The 17,791-nt window shown below is 33.5% G+C and overlaps 2 protein-coding genes across 2 annotated transcripts in view; both read left to right on the top strand.

Annotated features, from left to right (window-relative positions):
- The first annotated feature begins 4,322 nt into the window (after positions 1–4,322).
- Positions 4,323–6,423, top strand: LOC149414807 (uncharacterized). Its single transcript, XM_089643392.1, has 3 exons — positions 4,323–4,359; positions 4,476–5,940; positions 6,342–6,423. Exons 1-3 carry the CDS (start codon positions 4,323–4,325, stop codon positions 6,421–6,423), a joined length of 1,584 nt encoding a protein of 527 aa, XP_089499518.1.
- A 16-nt stretch (positions 6,424–6,439) lies between these two features.
- The window catches only part of PsGEF (Protostome-specific GEF), an 88,537-nt gene continuing 77,185 nt past the window's right edge, over positions 6,440–17,791 (top strand). Inside the window, exons 1-3 of the mRNA XM_089643391.1 lie at positions 6,440–6,554; positions 6,671–6,735; positions 8,733–8,887. Of these exons, the coding sequence (XP_089499517.1) occupies positions 6,440–6,554; positions 6,671–6,735; positions 8,733–8,887 (335 nt within the window). The remainder of the gene's footprint in view (positions 6,555–6,670; positions 6,736–8,732; positions 8,888–17,791) is intronic.

Genomic DNA, 17,791 nt, shown 5'->3' with positions numbered 1-17,791 from the left:
TTTCTCTACTTTCAATAAATATAATATCCATGTTTTATATACATATAATAAACCTTCCGGAAGAAGTTCTCTAAATGATAGTGAAAACCATATCAAAGTTCGTTGCATAGTTTAGTCTAAGCGAACAAACAGACAGACGCAGATAGCGAATTTATTTTAAGAAGAAGCTACAAGCCTAAAATGTGTATATTCTTGGTATACCTTATATTGTAAATAATAATCATTAAAATCGCTTGACAAACGGAGTCTAAAAACGTTCGATTTCAAGCAAAAAATTGGTTTTTATTTATTTTCTAAATAATTTTATATGAAAGCAAAAAAGTTGATCTAGTGAAACTATCACAGATAATCTTAGCTATAATAATGTATTTTTTTAAAGTTGTATCCTTTATGCCTTCATACATTTCTATTGGAAAAATATTTTTTTTAGTAGTTTACATTTATATTTTTAATTTAGTAATTTATTTTTTTATTTGTATTCTACTCAAGCGAAGCGATAAGAAAACCTTCAATTTATCAAATCATATTTTTTGGTATTCATAATGTTCACCAATTCGTTATAAAGATTAATCAAAATAGTGATTTGGCATTAAGCTTCGCCTTAAATATATAAATGTTTTTAACTATTCAACTTCATTAATTACATTACATTGGTAATATAGTGTGTTTGTCTCTTTTTCTGTTATTTACAAGTATATTCGTGTGTTTTTAAACATATCTGCCTACCCCTGCGTAACCTTACGTAGTACTTCTTCAAATACCACCATTATGTTTTTATTGTATATTATACTTCCTACCCAGAATAGCCATATACAAAAGTTACATGAAAATACAATTATTCCTTCAATTAGCATCGATCAAGTTTTCCATGTTGACTTATAGGATAGGTAGTATTTATTATGGATGTAAGAATATATATTGCAGTGACGTGCAGTCTGTAAAGGCTGGAAATTTATTTACTAAGAAACTTTTTAAATTTTTCGTATTCTTGTTTAAAAAAGGATTGTAGGCCATTCAAAGATGAATCGATTGGTTTCCTGATAAGCTTTAATTAAAAAAACAATGTTTTATCACATGTTCATAAAAAAATCCTAACGTTTTTGCATTTCGTCGTAGGTGGATGAACAGGTGTTACGATATTATTATGAGTTTACTAACACTTTATCAGGAAGCGGCTGGTATTCCGTTTTTAACAGAATTATCAATAATTTAAAGAGATTTTTTATAAATCTGTGAGTTTTTATTTTATTTTTTCTTATAATAATAATAACATAGCATATATAGGTACAGCGCAGTTTATGTCATTTCACTTTAAGTGCGCTTTACTATAACAAACATAAAAACGGGAATTTAGTATTAGTGGTCATGTTCTTAAAATTATTCCTACTGTGTATTACATGGTGACCGGATAAATCATCAAAATGATAATTCATCACATCTTTAAAAAATTATATAAAGTCATGGAAAGTGATGAATCAATAACTTTATTAACTGGGTTAGGTAGGTTAGGTTGGGTTAGGTAAGGTTTAATTTTTTTTTATTTCATCGTTTCTAATGACTTTATCACTTTTTAAAGGTGTGTTGAATTGTCACTGTGTTGAGTTATCATGGAACCGTATGACATTATACTCGGGGTGTTTCGATCAAGTATATGTTATCATATAATTTAAGCATGTTTATCAAAGTTTATAAATGTATTAATTGCGAGAGTTCTAAAAGAAAATTCTATAAAAATACTTCAGACAGCCTATCTTTGCTTATTTAGCAAGGCATGCCACTGGTTACAATTTATAAGGGCAGAGTGTCATCGACACTGCTCCAAGTGGCAAGTGAATAGCGACTTAGCTAGTGCCCAGTGGCACGCATGCAGTTGCAGGTGTGTTAAACGCATTTGGCCGTTTGCTTCATTAATTGCACATGCAGTTTAGCAAACGCAATAGACGCGGACAGGTGTGGAGACCATTTCAATGTTTTAACGATGCCTCATCGATCAATAGGCTGCATTCTTATGAATACTGGACAATAGATCATTAAAAATTCGACCGAAAATTTACTCTATTTTTATCAAAACAATTCATTACTGTAGTTTGTTTTTCCAAACATTAAACCTTAATGGAAAGAGTTAACTCGAAATTTCATATAAATGTATATTATTAATAAATTCACATCTTGTGATATTAAGTTTTCAATTTAATGGCTTTGCCAAAGGTAGTCAGGTATGAATTCTCACAGGGTGGCTAAAAACATTATGTATTTTGTTAATAGATCATTTTTTTTTCAAAGTATGATAGAAAGGTAGTTAAATAAATGGGTAGAAAAATAAATCACACTCTTTCTGATTCTAAAAAAGTGCGTGAAGCTCGTATGAAACCGGTTAATTGACTGATCAAATAATTAGGTTAAGATTAAATAGTGGTAAAAGCGAAAGGCTCCACGGGATCAATCCTCCACTACCTAAAACCCCACTTCACTGCACAAACAACACTTTCCGCTTATATTATTGGTAGTAGAAGGAATCCGAACCATGTTTGGTTAATCGATTCAAGTAAAAATTTGCCTCTCTTTATAAAATCAATGGTTTAAAATCAAGATATTTGTCTCCTTTTTTTATCGAAAATGAGCGAAAAACTAGTGTCTACTAAATATAAACAAAAATTTCTTGTGTAAAAATGTTTAGTTTTAATTTACTATCCATATTGCAATTTAATTCTGATAGAATCTAGAAATCATACCATAGAGATAGCAGTAAAAAGTAAAAAAATGTTCTCCGTCGATAGTGATTAAAACGCACAAATAAAAATGATGTAAGTATGGTCAAAATAGCTCAGTTTTTCTCTGAAACTTTTTCTGCCATCTTTGTTACACATTTTCGTTCTAGTGTCGTTAAAATTGTCTGCAGTGATTAAATATAATGTTTACCTTAAAGTAATGGTTCACGGATTCTTGTATATTTTTTTCTATTTCATATGGAGTAATATTTTGAAAGGACAATTCACAAACGTATAAATAAATGAATAAAAATTGTTTCGAGTTTTCTGTATACACGTCACTTGCTTGCGTGACTAAAGTGTTCAAGTCCATATATTTCGCAGCCAGACCTCCGAGTTGGAGAGGAAATGTTTTTCCGTGGTTTTACGAGACGTGGAGGGCTTTATGAGTCGACTGCAACCATAATTCCACACAGCATTTTAAAATTGATCAACATGTTGGAAAGGAGGAAGTTTTCTGACGATTTATGAATACTGTACACCGCAAAGAAAGATGGATGTGTTGCTCTTTCGGAGTAATTTAGTGCTAAAAGAAATTATTTTACAAATAATGTGTTTCGTAAAGAAAATGTTTTTTCTCTCTGGAACCAATCACAATTTTTGAAAAATATGGAAAATTTAAAACCCAATGGGCGCTTTTAACACTCTCGTTCTTTAGCACAATAATGCTGCATCTCTTTTTACACACTTAATAATAGTTAAACGAGATGCACGTCTGCTTCGTCCATAGGAAAAATACAATATCATTAAATTAGCAACCATTGCTGATAATGGAAATAACAGATTCATGAAAGATAAAACAGTGCAAATCTTAATTGATTTCTGCATTTGGAAAATGCTTTGATTAAATAACAAATTTCTTCTATATTGATTAAAGCTTGGGTTAATATATAGTGTTGCCATCTCGTATGATGACGTCTGCCCTGTTGAAACTTTGGCTTGATCAAAAATTACCCAAGATAAAGATACTTTTGGCCGTGAAAATCTCAAATCAAATCAAATGAATTTCTATTTTATAGTTGGAAATCACAAATTTTTCTTACTTGTCAAAAGTGAGTTGATCTTCAACAATTACAAACAAATTTTGACTTATTCACAAAAAATATAATTTGGAAGGGAAAAACATAATAATATCTGCGACTGTTTTTAATTAAGTGAATATTTATTTTAGAATGATTGAGACTAATATTTTTTCATCTCTTTGCAGGTTCTAGCCGCCAGCCAAGATGCTTAAGTGGGCTGTAAACTCCAAGAGGGCGGAGGGTCAGGTGCCTTCCCGACTATCCCTAGAGTCCTCGGGGGCTCTGGAGACAGGACGAAGACGATCGCTGGCTGCTCCTCCCCAAGGCAGAAGAAGGAACAGGAGATCCCTGCACAACATCGATAAGGAAAACCTGGACTTTATTGGATGCACACCAGCTTTTTCTCACAAAGAACTCTACGCTTTTAGAAAGCTGGAATATACTTCAGGAGCTTTAAAAGACGTTAGCAACCTGACTCCCAATTCCGCTACACCAAATTCTCCAAGAATTTCAACTCCTAATAGAAGAAGTAATGGCTATGTGGAAAGTGCTTTCGGACTTGAATCAAGGTTCACCATTACTCCAACGAACTGTTTGCCGCATTCCATCGTTCCTTCTCAACCATTTCTAAAGAAAAGGAGAATTTTATTAGATAAAGAAATTTATGTTGATTGTGCTGATATAGTTAACGAAGTTATAAAGATTGACGATAATTTGAGCGCGAAAACAAATCTAGTTAAAAATTTAAGTGAAAACGTTTCTAGTCCAAATTCTGGAGATGTCTTAGATAATAACAATGTACAAAAGAAAGAAGATTTAAAACCCGAGTTGGAGAATCAAACAGCGAATTTAAGTAAACCAAGACAGCATTTAAGAAGGCTGTGCATTGAAAAACCGCTTGTAAATGCTGATATTAATTTCAGCACAATTAATGCAACTAGTTTGCAAACCTTTGAAATAGAATATTCGCCTTGTGCGTTTAGTTCTGTAAATAACAACAACAAAAAATCTAACATTGGCAACGGAAGAGACCCAGCGTCTTGTTTGAGTACTTTACCAGTTATGGGATCGAGAATGTTCATAAACAATCCGCTCTACTTCAACGTGGATAATACGGCTATAGACGGGAATATTCCAGCGAATAAAAGACCGAAGGTAGATTTTGTAGATAATTTCAGTGCCATGATGAACAAACTTTCACCACTGTCAGCTTTAAGGCAGAATGGAAGCAAGGATAGAGTAAAAATGTGCTCAGAGGTTTCCCCACTTGCCAGAAAGATGGCTTCGCTTTGTTTCAACAGAATGCAAGCTAATCCGCTTTCTCCAGACGATGAACCAACAAATGCAGCAAAATCAATGTTGGAGATCAAAAAGAGACGGCCTTTATTAGCGGTGAGAGATGATGAGGTCTCAATTGAACTTGAAACCAAAACCATCAGCGAACGTAGCCTTGGAGATGAGTCAACGATAACTGATTCAAAGATGGGAGATGTAACATTAGAAAAAATGATTGAAGATATTCTAAAAAGCACTAAAAAGGTAAAGAGAGCTAGAAAGGTAAAACTTCACACGAGACTTTCAGATATGGATCAGAAGTTGAAGAAAGCAGAAGTAGTTAAATCGCCGAACAATGAAATCAGTATTTCACCTGAATGTGCACCAGTTTCACCAAAAACAATTGTGAATAATAATGCGGATGTTAAATCAGCTTCTGTCTTGTCAATCAAAAACATTTTTTTAGAGAACTCTGATACGGTTGCAAATAATTATTTAGAACAAGAAAAAACCTTTATCGAATACGACCCATTTAATTGCGAACGCGAAGTTAAAACTCCTGAAAATAGACTTTCTTGCTCTGCAAATGTAGGAATGGAAACAATGCTAAAGAGTTGTTTAGAGAAATGTTCTATTGCTTCTATGGGTAAAGTAAATTCAAGAAAGAGGGCAAACTCACTGGGTTTCACCCCTAGACACAATAGTTCTCCTCCCCATAACTGCGACTTCAACCTCAAAAGACAAAGATGTGTTAGAAGGAAACGATACTGCCACCGAGAAGAAATAGAGGAAACTGTATCATTAAATAATGACATCACGGAATCTGGACTCACTCTAAAGACTGGGATCCCAAGTCCTTTCACTCCAGAAAACAGGTCCTTGTCAAGAATATTAAAAAGCAGTTCCTACAACTCCATCACTGGATATCCATTCCTATTCAATCCAGGTGACGATGTTGAATATTCAGCAGAGAAAAACAGTTACCAAATATCAGACCACCAAATCTCAAGCAGTCCAACATTAAATTACATAAACTATAGAAACATTCCAGCGACGAGCATTTCTGGTAGTAGTTTTATGCTTGGTCAGATATCAATTGAAAAGAAGTCAAGTTCATACGCCAGTTCAAAGATGTTTGGTCTAACTTTGGAGTGTGGTATTCCGAGCCCTTCCTCACCCTTTGCAGCAAATAGATATCTGGATTTAGACACTCCAGGATTTTGCTCATCTTTTTTGACTGACAGCTCAACTCAAAAGTTTGCTGATGATTCTGTAGATGTGTTGAGCGAACCTGTTACTCCTGTCGCGGAGTTCAGGACATCGAGAAGATGTTTGACTTATTCCCCGGAAGAAGATGATTTAAGATGCTTAGAGATGAGAAGCAACTTGAACAATGCAAGAAGCAGACAAGGCATTGTTCAAACACAAACTTCTGGAGGAACTGTGGATTTAGCTATTGAATGCAAAGATGATCAGATATCTGTTCATAGTGAGTATGATCATAGTTGGAATTTTAATCATATTTAGTTGAACCACACATCGATATTAAGAAACATTGTTATTTTATAAAGCTGAGTATTAAAACTTTGTTTTATTTCATTTCAGTTGTCAAATGCAGGAATTTACAGAAGGCAAATGGCAGCTCCAAGAACATTAACGCCTACGTGAAGGTAATTTATAATTTAAATATTTTTTCAAATTTGGTAAAGTTACTATGCAGCAAACGAAATTATTAAATCGTTACCCTTGGCGAAGTAAACGATTTTCAAATGCGTATACTTTTCACGTATTCGAATTATTTTTCTCCCCTTACAGAAAACACATACATTTCGGGAAAAATATTATCTAAATAACTGGGTCAAAAGTCGGAACTTATTTCTGCGTAGTCACGCCATGGATAATATATTATGTATCTATGCGGGCAGAAACCTTTTTCAAAACAAATGATTTTTTTTATACCAAATTTAACATTTCTAAAAAGTTTATTGTGAGTTCTTTCTTATTCGTGTGGCAGGAATGTGTAAGAATGGTTCTTTTGTGACAATTAAAAATTTTAAACATTTTATTACACACCTTTTTATGCTCTTAAATTGTGTACGTATGTTATTTTTAAGATCATTTCAAGTATATAAAATTCTCTCACTAAAAAAAATCGCAAAGTAAAATCGTAAATTATTAAAACCACATCTGGTTCTGTTATTTAACATGTTATAGGTATGAAAAAATATTTAGTATTTCTTTAAATGCCACTTACTCAGAAATATGAGTAAGTGGCATTTAAAGAAATACCTCTCTAGATAGAGATAGACTAAATACATCTCTCAAGATAGAGAGATTTTTGCTCTATTTTAGGTATGTGGGATTTTATTAAATATTTTCACAACAGTCGCCCATCATCTTATATAAAAATTGTACCTGCGTACGTTTGTGCTATAACTCGCAAAACTCGAAAAGTATTCTACCGATGTTGCTGAAAATTTCAAAGACTGTTCTTCGTTTACGTATTTCCTCTATCATTCGTATTTACGTATTTCTCTTTAAAACCACCTTCAGTAATCTTCTCTTTTCTAATAACACATACACATTCACGTTCATATCCTATCGCTTGGAGTGCTAGAAACGGCCAACAGTTTTGACAGTGTCAACTAAACCAGGTCAACTTCTCGCTCGTGCACCCTGCTTGATTTATAGCTAACCGCTTCGCCGGCAGCATTGGCTCGATGCCAAGGGGCTGAAACTAAACGATAGTTTTCTAATCTACTTACTCCAACCCTTAAAAAAATGTTTGCTTTCACTTGGCCAGCAATACATATGTTCGTGTTAATACGCTGCTCTTGCGTATGTTCTGGTTGATATGATATTCCGGAAAGCTCTTGGCTCGTTGGGGAATTGTTGGCATTATGAATTCAGAACGGGATGGGAAGATTTGGCATGAGCAATTTACAAGTCTTTGATTACTGCGGATTGAAATGAAAAAAGTTTTTGTATGTTATTAATATTTTTTTTATAAAAGCAGGGCAGCACGAAGTAAAATAATATGTACGCTATCACAATTTTTGAGCAATCACTTGCTAAATTAAAAAAATCTTAAAATTCTAGGTGATTCATTAATTTAAACCGCAGTAAGAAGTTCATATGTTTCTATTTAATATTTTTAGGAATGATATTAACTAAATAATATGGTAAATGAATATAAACATTTACTATATTATATACAAACAATCGCTCAAGTGGTATACTAATCAAAAAACGTCACTTTATTACGTTATTTTTAGTGATTCATTATAATTAATGTAAACATTACAATTGCGGCTGTCTGTGATGTGCGTTATTCCCGAGGGAAATTATACATTTTCGTAGTAAAATAATACAATAACAGAAAATTATTTGAATAATTTTTGTCTTTTTCAAATTTCGAATTACAATATCGCGTGATTTTTCACGAATCAGCGTTTAGTTTTGTCTTTCAACCATTTTTTTAGTAAAATCTTCTCTCGTATGGTGAGAGGGCCAGAGGGATACATCTAGGTCTACGAGACAGTCTAGGACCTCGGGAGGCAGGAGTTGCCCTGTGGACCTCATCAATCCCGCCGGGGAATGATTCGAGCGGGCATACTTTGACCACATTTACTGCAATTTCACTCAATGTTGTTTACCCTTCCTCCAGGTGAACATCTCCGGAATGGACACTTACCAACGCACCCCAGTGAAGAGAGATTGCAGCAGCCCCCAGTTCGAGAAGCATTTCCTCCTTCCCATCCCCTCTCGAGGGGGTGGAAGACGGATCCAGGTATCTGTGTGGCACAGAGACAGTCAGAAAAGGTAACACATTTTCATTGAACTCTAAAAATAACTCATAGACATTAAAATTGATAAACCATCCAATCGGGGAAAGGGGATCAAACTAAGTTGCGTAAACGAGGGAAGCAGTATGACCGCCTCCCTTTCTTTAATCTGTCAATAAATTAATCTAACAGTATACAGGCAACTCGCTTTGTAATATCACTATTTAGTCTAATTACTAGTCCTTTTTACAATGGGCTGCGTTAAAAACAAGTCCCAAATTGGGTAAACAAAAGTTTGGGCTTGTTTCGAAATTTGAATATTCTCTTACACTATTTAGTAAGACACTTTTACAAAGGTGTTAAAATTTACCCACCTCATTCATCAAACCCTCCCGGTACCAAAAATACGGTCACGTGGTAATGTTAAATAGTTATCAATTTTAGGGCAAGTCTATCAAATTGAATATGTATGGAAGAACTGTCCGTTTGAGTAATGGTAATAAAAAGCATTGAATACTCATCAATCTTTCAACGATTAATAAAGTTTTCGATAATTTTGCAAGCAATTCCACTGAGATCTTCTACATTATACAAAAAAGTTAAATAAATAGCTTTATTCAGATGTATCTTTACCTACACACTAGTCTTTACCTATACTGTGAAGACTTAGTAATGTTGATTACCGTATCTTGGCGAGCACGCAATAGTCGCAACACTCATGCTCTGGCGGAATAAAATGGTACTATCAAATACGGCTACCATCTTGACTGGATTGACTGAAACGCAAAGTGGTCGAATCATAAAAGGAAAAATATCAGTAATATTAACAATTTCTTCAAATTATTCGTAATCCGGCTAAAAAAGGGATTGCAGGCCCTTGAATTGATAGGTTTCCTGATAATTTTTTTGTAAAATTCCTGTGTATTGTCACGATGTCGGAACACGTGCTCATAAAAATTCTACTATTTTCGAATTTCGTGAGGATATATTATCAAGAAGGAGCATGAACACATGTTCCGATATTATTACGAATTTACTAACAGTTAGTGTCTGATTTGTGAAATGCGTGAGATTAACACCCAGAGTGAGCTAAATTACTCTACCGGCATCCTTCATCGTAACGCAAGCAAACTTTCCGCTTATGATGGTATTGGCGACATAAAACTCTAATAACAGGGGTTTGCTCAACGCTCACATTTTAATTATTTCTGATGAACGTATTACTAAATTCTGAAATGTTTCTAGAGGAAAGCCTGGAGATGTAAGTTATTTATATTTAAAATTAATAAAAACAGGACCTTACCATTAAAATAATGTATGTAAAACTTTATAAAACTTTTTTCAACTATAAAGTTAGTGGTCAGAACGAGGTTTTATTTTTCTAGACGATGAATTAGTAACTTCCCGAGGGATTCCTCTTGATACATTCATCCTAATATTATTTTTACACGACTTCATCACTTACGTCATAAAGACTCCTACTTTATTTTAGAGATTTGATAGGGCAAATTCAGCCGCAGGTCTGTCCAATGCACTAGTGGCGCGCGTCGCATATTGTTGTGCACGGCTGCTTCACATACGTCGTTAAGATTCTGGAATTATTTTCGGGTATCGTCTCGTCTGAAGAATTTTTCAAATATTGTCGTGTTATTCGCAATATATGGATTTGTTTTTAAGTCATTGATTCATTGACTGTGTAAAAAGCTACATAAATAAAATTAGCCTTGGTGCGTTTAAATATATAGTATGTATTGTTATACATTATAACTCGTCACTGTGTGAAAATTTCCTTTATGAGAAAGAGATAGTTATAAAATGATTGCTAGAAAGTTAAGCAAGATCGTACCGACTGAAAAAGTTATTATTGTACGCCAAGCTAACTTGCTTTTTGTTGTTCTTTCGGTGGATCGCCTGCGACTTTACATGTACTTTGTAACATGACAGTAAACTGTCTACAAGATTGATCTGTTCTGAATCAAAAGCTCGAATCATTCATGCAATAAAATTATCAGCATTTAAGAACAAGTTAGTAAAATACATTATGCAAAATTAAAGTGTAAAATTACATGGCCTATTACCTCTGAAATAAGTGCCACTAAGCGACCACTTGGTCCAAGGGTAGAGTTCAGTGTCTCCCACGTCTTTGGGATGTCTTGCGTGACCACAATTAGGTATTGTGACTAGGCTTGAACAATCCCTCCCCCTGGGGTCAGCAGTGCGTAAAATGTGTCAGCGAGCAAAGAGAGAAATAGAAACCACGTAATTAAAGATGTATTCGTCTTAAAGGGTAGACATTTATTGTTTTAAGGGTCGGTTTTTATGTTGCAAACCGGTCACTGAGAAATTAGTTATAAAGCAAATGTACTAACTTTTGTTGATATTTATTAAAATAAACATGAACATTTTGTTGCAAATTATTATTGGGTGTTTTTGGAAATAATTATAGGTTCACAAAACATTTTTCAGCCCGCACCCTTATTTCCTTCATTTATACAACTGTAGAGCTTTTTAAATAGCTATGTAGGTAATCTATTTATTTATCTATAAGATAAAAAGGAGTGCCTGTGGCGGGTGGCGTGGATTTGATTTGTGTACAATTCTTCAATTTTATTTTGAGATTCATGAAATTTTGCACATTTGAACTTCAAAACAAGAGGAAGGTCACTGTCTACATCAAATGTCGAAAAACTTTTGCACAAAGATAACGCCGAGTAATTCGGCCATGTGCCTTTTAATAGAATACAGCATGAGATCACGCCGTTTTATTTGCTCTAATTTTTTTTAAACAATATCTTGATAAAACTGTTTAGTTAAGGAAGCATATAATAAAAAAAAAAGTTAGGTATATGATTGTACAGGATATATACGTGGGTACACAACATTTCAATGCAATAATAATAAGTTAGGTATATGATTAGACAAGTTATATACACAATGTAGGTACATAACATTTCAATCCAATAAAATAAGTTAGGTATATGATCATACAAGTTATATACACAATGTAGGTACACAACATTTCAATGCAATAAAAATAAGTTAGATATATGATCATACAAGTTATATAAGTAGGTACATAACATTTCAATGCTGCAAAAATAAGTTAGGTATATGATTATACAAGTTATTTACGTAGGTACTAAACATTTCAATGCAATAAAAATAAGTTAGGTATATGATTAGACAAGTTATATACGTAGGTACTTAACTTTTCAATACAATAAAAATAAGTTAGGTATATGATTATACAAGTTATTTACGTAGGTACTAAACATTTTAATGCAATAAAAATAAGTTAGGTATATAATTAGACAAGTTATATACGTAGGTACTTAACATTTCAATGCAATAAAAATAAGTTAGGTATATGATTAGACAAGTTATATACGTAGGTACTTAACATTTCAATGCAATAAAAATAAGTTAGGTATATGATTAGACAAGTTATATACGTAGATACTTAACATTTCAATGCAATAAAAATAAGTTAGGTATATGATTAGACAAGTTATATACGTAGGTACTTAACATTTCAATGCAATAAAAATAAGTTAGGTATATGATTATACAAGTTATATACGTAGGTACATAACATTTCAATGCAATAAAAATAAGTAAGGTGCATGATTATAGAAGTTATATACGTAGGTACATAACATTTCAATGAAATAAAAATTTGGCTCAGTGTTCAAAAAATGTTCGAAGACATATTTAAATATGTATTATTTTCTAAAAATACCTGGTTTAACTGTGACTGAAAAATTACGCCCTCCTAATTTTGCTTCTTGCCTTATTGCGTATTTGGTCTAGTGATCCCGATAAAGGTCAGCGATAGCCTTCGGTCCCCTAAGAAGTAAGCAGTATTGTAGAATTTAGGTTCGTTTTGTAGCAATTACATGCATTCATAGCGCACGCGAGGCTACTTCTAAGACATCTGCGTTATTTCATGCCCAAACCATAACTTTTTGTGGTCTACAAATAATATAACCGTTAGAACTCTGCCTTATGATGTAATAGGTATAATTAACTATTTGACGTAATTTATAGCATTAAATTTCATGACACAAATTTCAACGTATTTATTATACGTTAAAAAAACGCTTTATACTTTAACCATTGGCCAGAAAACAGTTTTATTTGTCATACTAATGAAGAAAATTACTGGTATAGAAGAAAGTAGAGGAACTAGAGCCTTCATCCCCTTCACACTCACGTAGGGGGTAGTTTATGTCTGCAGCAAGAGGACGAGACGTTTCTTTGACTACTAGTTATACCATTTTTGTACATATTTTCCCTCTCTTTGTTTTTGGCATATTATACAAAGTTTACAAAAATGTTTTTAGCGATCGCTTGTCATAATTTGCAAATTTTATAGAACCTAAAAATATAGGATAAACGGTGAAATGTAGGTGGATTCATTGGCTTTAAGATATACACATACTTCCCATGAACACATTTTTAAGCTCTTAAATATATAGAGAAATGTAATTTTTTTAAGAAAATCTCTAGTAAGATGTCAAGTTGAAAAAATAATTATATGAAATTCCCTTGATAGAAAAAAATCGCAAAATACGCTCGAAAAATTATAAAGTCACATCTAGTTCTGTAATTTAATATGTTATAAGTAAGAAAAAATGTACAGTAATTTTTTTAAATGCTAATGTAGAGACTTTTTACTCTGTTTTAAATTTGTTGAGTTTTGTTAAATGTTTTCACAAAAGCTTACTCTTGTTCTTCGTAAGCTTTTTTTTGCTGTATTTACATAAATCTCCCTTTCAAACCGACTTAGTAATCTTCTTCTTCTCTTTGAACTCTTATAACAGCCCAGTCTTTAATCCGCCTCATAATGTCACCCAACAACATACTTTTATGATTGCCTCTGAAATGTATACAATACCAGCTATACCCCGCCATGCACTACTGTGGGCCACTCTAAGCAGATAGAGAAAATCGAGTGTTGCTTTTACCTCCAACAGATGGCGCTGTTTAAAAAAACATGTTTTTAGCTGTCACAGGCAATGGCAAAAAAATATCCTAAGAGGTCACAGGTGACATTTATATTGTAAAGATTAATAAAAACACACGCGTATTCGAATGCAACGCTTTGTCACAATTTTAATATAGAAGATAACTTGGCGCGTAAGGTTGGAATAGTGAAAAACTTAACTTATTAGTTGAAATGGCAATAAACTGGGCTTACTGAACCGGTGCATAAGAATCTAATAAGGTTAGTATCGTATTTGTACTTATGTGTACAAAATGTACATGTGAGAGTATAGATTTTTTTTTAAATATTTTCATCTATCCTAGATACCATAGGACATTACCGCCTCACTGCCTACCCCTTTGCAGCCAGCTAATTCGGTTGTAGTTTTATTACAACTTCCGTCAACTCGCGTCAGCACAACTGACTCAGTTGGGGACATTTGTGATTTTAATATCAGATTAAGAACTAATGACATCAGTTATTTGACCCAACCGCAATAATTAAAGACGGTTTTTTTATCCCACGCTTTTCTAACTATTGTGGAATTGTTCTATGACTGTTGATTTCGTGCTTTAAAACTAATTGTGGTTAAAAAAATGTGTTACTTTCATAGACAATTATTAAATGGAGAATATATGGAGCCACTACAATATTGCACCGACTTTCAGAGCGGCTACACAATGAAAGTTATGCGTATGGCTGGAATTTTGGATTACCCAACCAATTAATATTATATAAAATTTTATTGGAATACATTTTTAAATAACGTTTGAATGTAATATAATACAAAATCATAAATTGAAGAAGAATATAATACTGATAAATCTAAACGAAACATGAAACAGAACAAGACAAAGAAAAATAAAAAAGGTAACGTTCACAACTGGGAATCGAACCCAGGATATTTTGTCTTACCGGGACAACTCCTCAACCAACTTGGTCGTGTTATCGAGTTAAAGAAAGCGGTTTTCTCTATTAAGTCACAAATAATTGCGAAAGTTGTCTCTAAAATCATGAAAATTTCAATTGTTATATAATGCCTAAATAAATAAAAATGGCTGACCTCTGCACTAAATATTTTCTAAAACGTTTTTTTTTACTTGTTCGATTTGATAAGGTATTTTGACTCCAATCGCCAAATTAAAATTTATATGAACAAGGTCTCGCAGCCTTCTCTTGAAGCCATTTCGTAACCCTGTGCAGCAAACATATCATTAGTCAACTAGGTACATACGCATTTTAAAATCGATTGGAAAATATAAAAATCTCTCTCCTCTGGAACAACTCTGCGGAAGTGCACTAATAAGTACCACTTACATACAAATAATAAATATTTTCATCAGTTTGAAATGTACTGGATGCGCTTCGCGGTTCAGAGGTCTAATGTCTAAGACGCCGGCATTGCATGTCAAGAGTTGCAGGTTGACTACCCACACCGTTTCGAGAGGGCGTAACACAAGGAGGTGTGTTGGGCCTACAGCTAATTTTGTAAATTTATACTCGTTTATATGTTGGGCTGGGTTCCAACATAACAGTGCAAAATCTCACATTGAAGAAAAACTAACCTAATATACCCTAACGTAACCTAACCTAACCTAACCTAACTTAAGCCAATCGAACGTGTTTTGTCACGTTTCTGTTTTATCCGGTTTCCGTGGGGATGATACACTTTTTTGATCAAGTAACTTTTTAAAATATAATATACTTGTTTGTAACTTTTACCAACTAGTAATTTATTCAATTAACACAAGAGGACAACCAGGGAATAAAATATTATCTAAATTATGTAAATGCTTCATTATTTATTTTTATGATGAACTAATGTTTTTAAGACAAGGTTTTATGCATGGCACAAAGTATAATAAATTATTATAAGCAATAATTAGTCACCTGAAAAGTTCAGCTCAAAAAGCTCAGTGGTCCAGAGCATCTGACCGGAAATCAGAAGGCGCGGGTTCAATTCCCGTCGGCGACATTTATTTTTACTCGGGAAAATTTTTCAATTTGTACTGTAATTTCAGGCGATTAATTATTGCTTATAATAATTTATATGAATGCCATTATAACAAAAGCAATTCCGCGGTGTTCTTACCCCTATAACACAAACAGAAAATATAAAATATGTTGGTACAGAGTTAATTGACATGACACACACGACACGACACGATAATCTTCTGTGGGGCGCTCACATAAATCGTTTTGCACCCAGTGGGAGGGATGGATTCATATGTCTGTCACTCCTGGACACACTGACCCCCATATTCCTAACCATCCCTCATGCCTTTTTCCTTTCCAGGATCTCCTATCCTTCATTTCCGTAAAAGACCTACCACAACGCATCCCGAAAGAAGGCATAGTCAATTATTTTCTTCAGGGCCTCCTGTGTGGAGCTTATGTTAAAAAATAAAAAACAATATTTTTTGTTGCACATTAAAAATTATTTTTGTTCAACAAAGATTTTTTTTAAATACTTGGAAAAAATCTGCCAGTAACGTGGTTATCGCAAAGATATCATGAACAACTGTTCCAAAGCTAGTATTTTTTTCAATGTATTATTTTTCATATCAAAATAGAATGAACGATTAACTTGGTCACCCTATTCGCTGCCTTGACGCAGGACAACTTTTACAAACCCTCCCACTAATTGGTCGATCCGTTAAATTAAAAAAAGCATGCGAGACGGGTAACCATTATTTCACGGTTTAACGGCGGTGTCTTGCGTGCGAAATGGTAATAAAAATAAAATTATATACAACAATTAAAATGCATTTATGTTTTTTATACAATAAAATGATCATTTTATTATTATTTCAATATTTTATTAATTATTTACAGTTCTTACCACAGTGATAAGACATAGCATTTACTAAATATCTAAACCCAGGTAAGAGTATTTAATTATTTTCTTATTTGTAGTATTTTACCATACTTATACACATGTATTATTTACAAAAAATCAATTTTTAGAATAAATTAATAATATATCTTCGTAATTTGTGTTTATTTCTTCATGTTTTCTTCTAAATTTATTTATTCTGGTAATGCGCCAAATATCTAATATGCTTCGTACATCAACGACTTTTGACTCATTTTTAATTTCTTAGAACTTCAATTAGTGTACACGACGTATGGTAACTTTTTAATTTAATTTAGACCGAAATAGCATAAGATTTGTACTCATAAAGATGTATCTGTCAATTTTCACTATTTGAAGCTATTTAAATCGGTTAGCTACGTGTCCAATATAAATTGAGAGCAGTGAAAGGTAACTAGGCTAGAATTCCATAGTGGAGTTATGATACCAACCCTGATGTACGGCTGCGACCCATGCAGAAAACACAGAATGAACTGAATGCAGTACAAATGAGTTCACTGAGGCGGATGAACATAGTAAATATATTTATGTATAAATAATAATTACAAGATACAAAATTGAATAACGTATTTAACACTTGTATTACGGTGACTTATGCAAATTTTCCATCTGTGAGTATTTTCCGATTTACGATAGCTCTGACTCGTCCCGGATACTCTGTGGCGCATCAAAGCAGTGAATCCATGCTCCCTTCCCTCTGAGAACATCTGCGAGGCGCTGTATTGCCAGGGGAGGCCAAACAGCGACTCGAATGCGTGTCCATAGTTCGGGTAAAAGCTCGTGCAGTATGACTGGAATAGATGATTTAATGCAAGGTCAATTTTATTTTGGTTACTGTTATGAACGTTGAATGAGAATCAGAAAAGGTTCTAAGGATAACTTGAACACTTAGAGTGGATGGACGCGAAAATGAGTGTCACGAGCTCACGCACGAGTACTTGGAAAAAGACGTTAGGGACGTCCCAAAAAGACGTGACCTGAAAAAGTTAATGAAATAAGAGTAGGGTCATGTCAAGAATCATAATAACAGAAGAGTACGTGTGAACGTGGATGAGGCAATTACTCTGAGCTAGACAGAG

Source organism: Hesperophylax consimilis, chromosome 19 (assembly GCF_061612785.1).
Source record: "Hesperophylax consimilis isolate HC1 chromosome 19, BYU_Hcon_1.0, whole genome shotgun sequence".
NCBI classification, from domain to species: Eukaryota; Metazoa; Arthropoda; class Insecta; order Trichoptera; family Limnephilidae; genus Hesperophylax; species Hesperophylax consimilis.
The sequence above is the reverse complement of the archived record's forward strand: the minus strand, read 5'-3'. Positions and strand labels throughout refer to the sequence as shown.

Coding starts and splice junctions, on each gene's coding strand:
- LOC149414807 (XM_089643392.1), top strand. CDS start 4,323: ATGGCTATGTGGAAAGTGCTTTCGGACTTGAATCAAG. Junction 4,360..4,475: donor GCTTTCGGACTTGAATCAAG/GTTCACCATTAC, acceptor GTGCTGATATAG/TTAACGAAGTTATAAAGATT. Junction 5,941..6,341: donor CCTTTCACTCCAGAAAACAG/GTCCTTGTCAAG, acceptor ATGATTCTGTAG/ATGTGTTGAGCGAACCTGTT.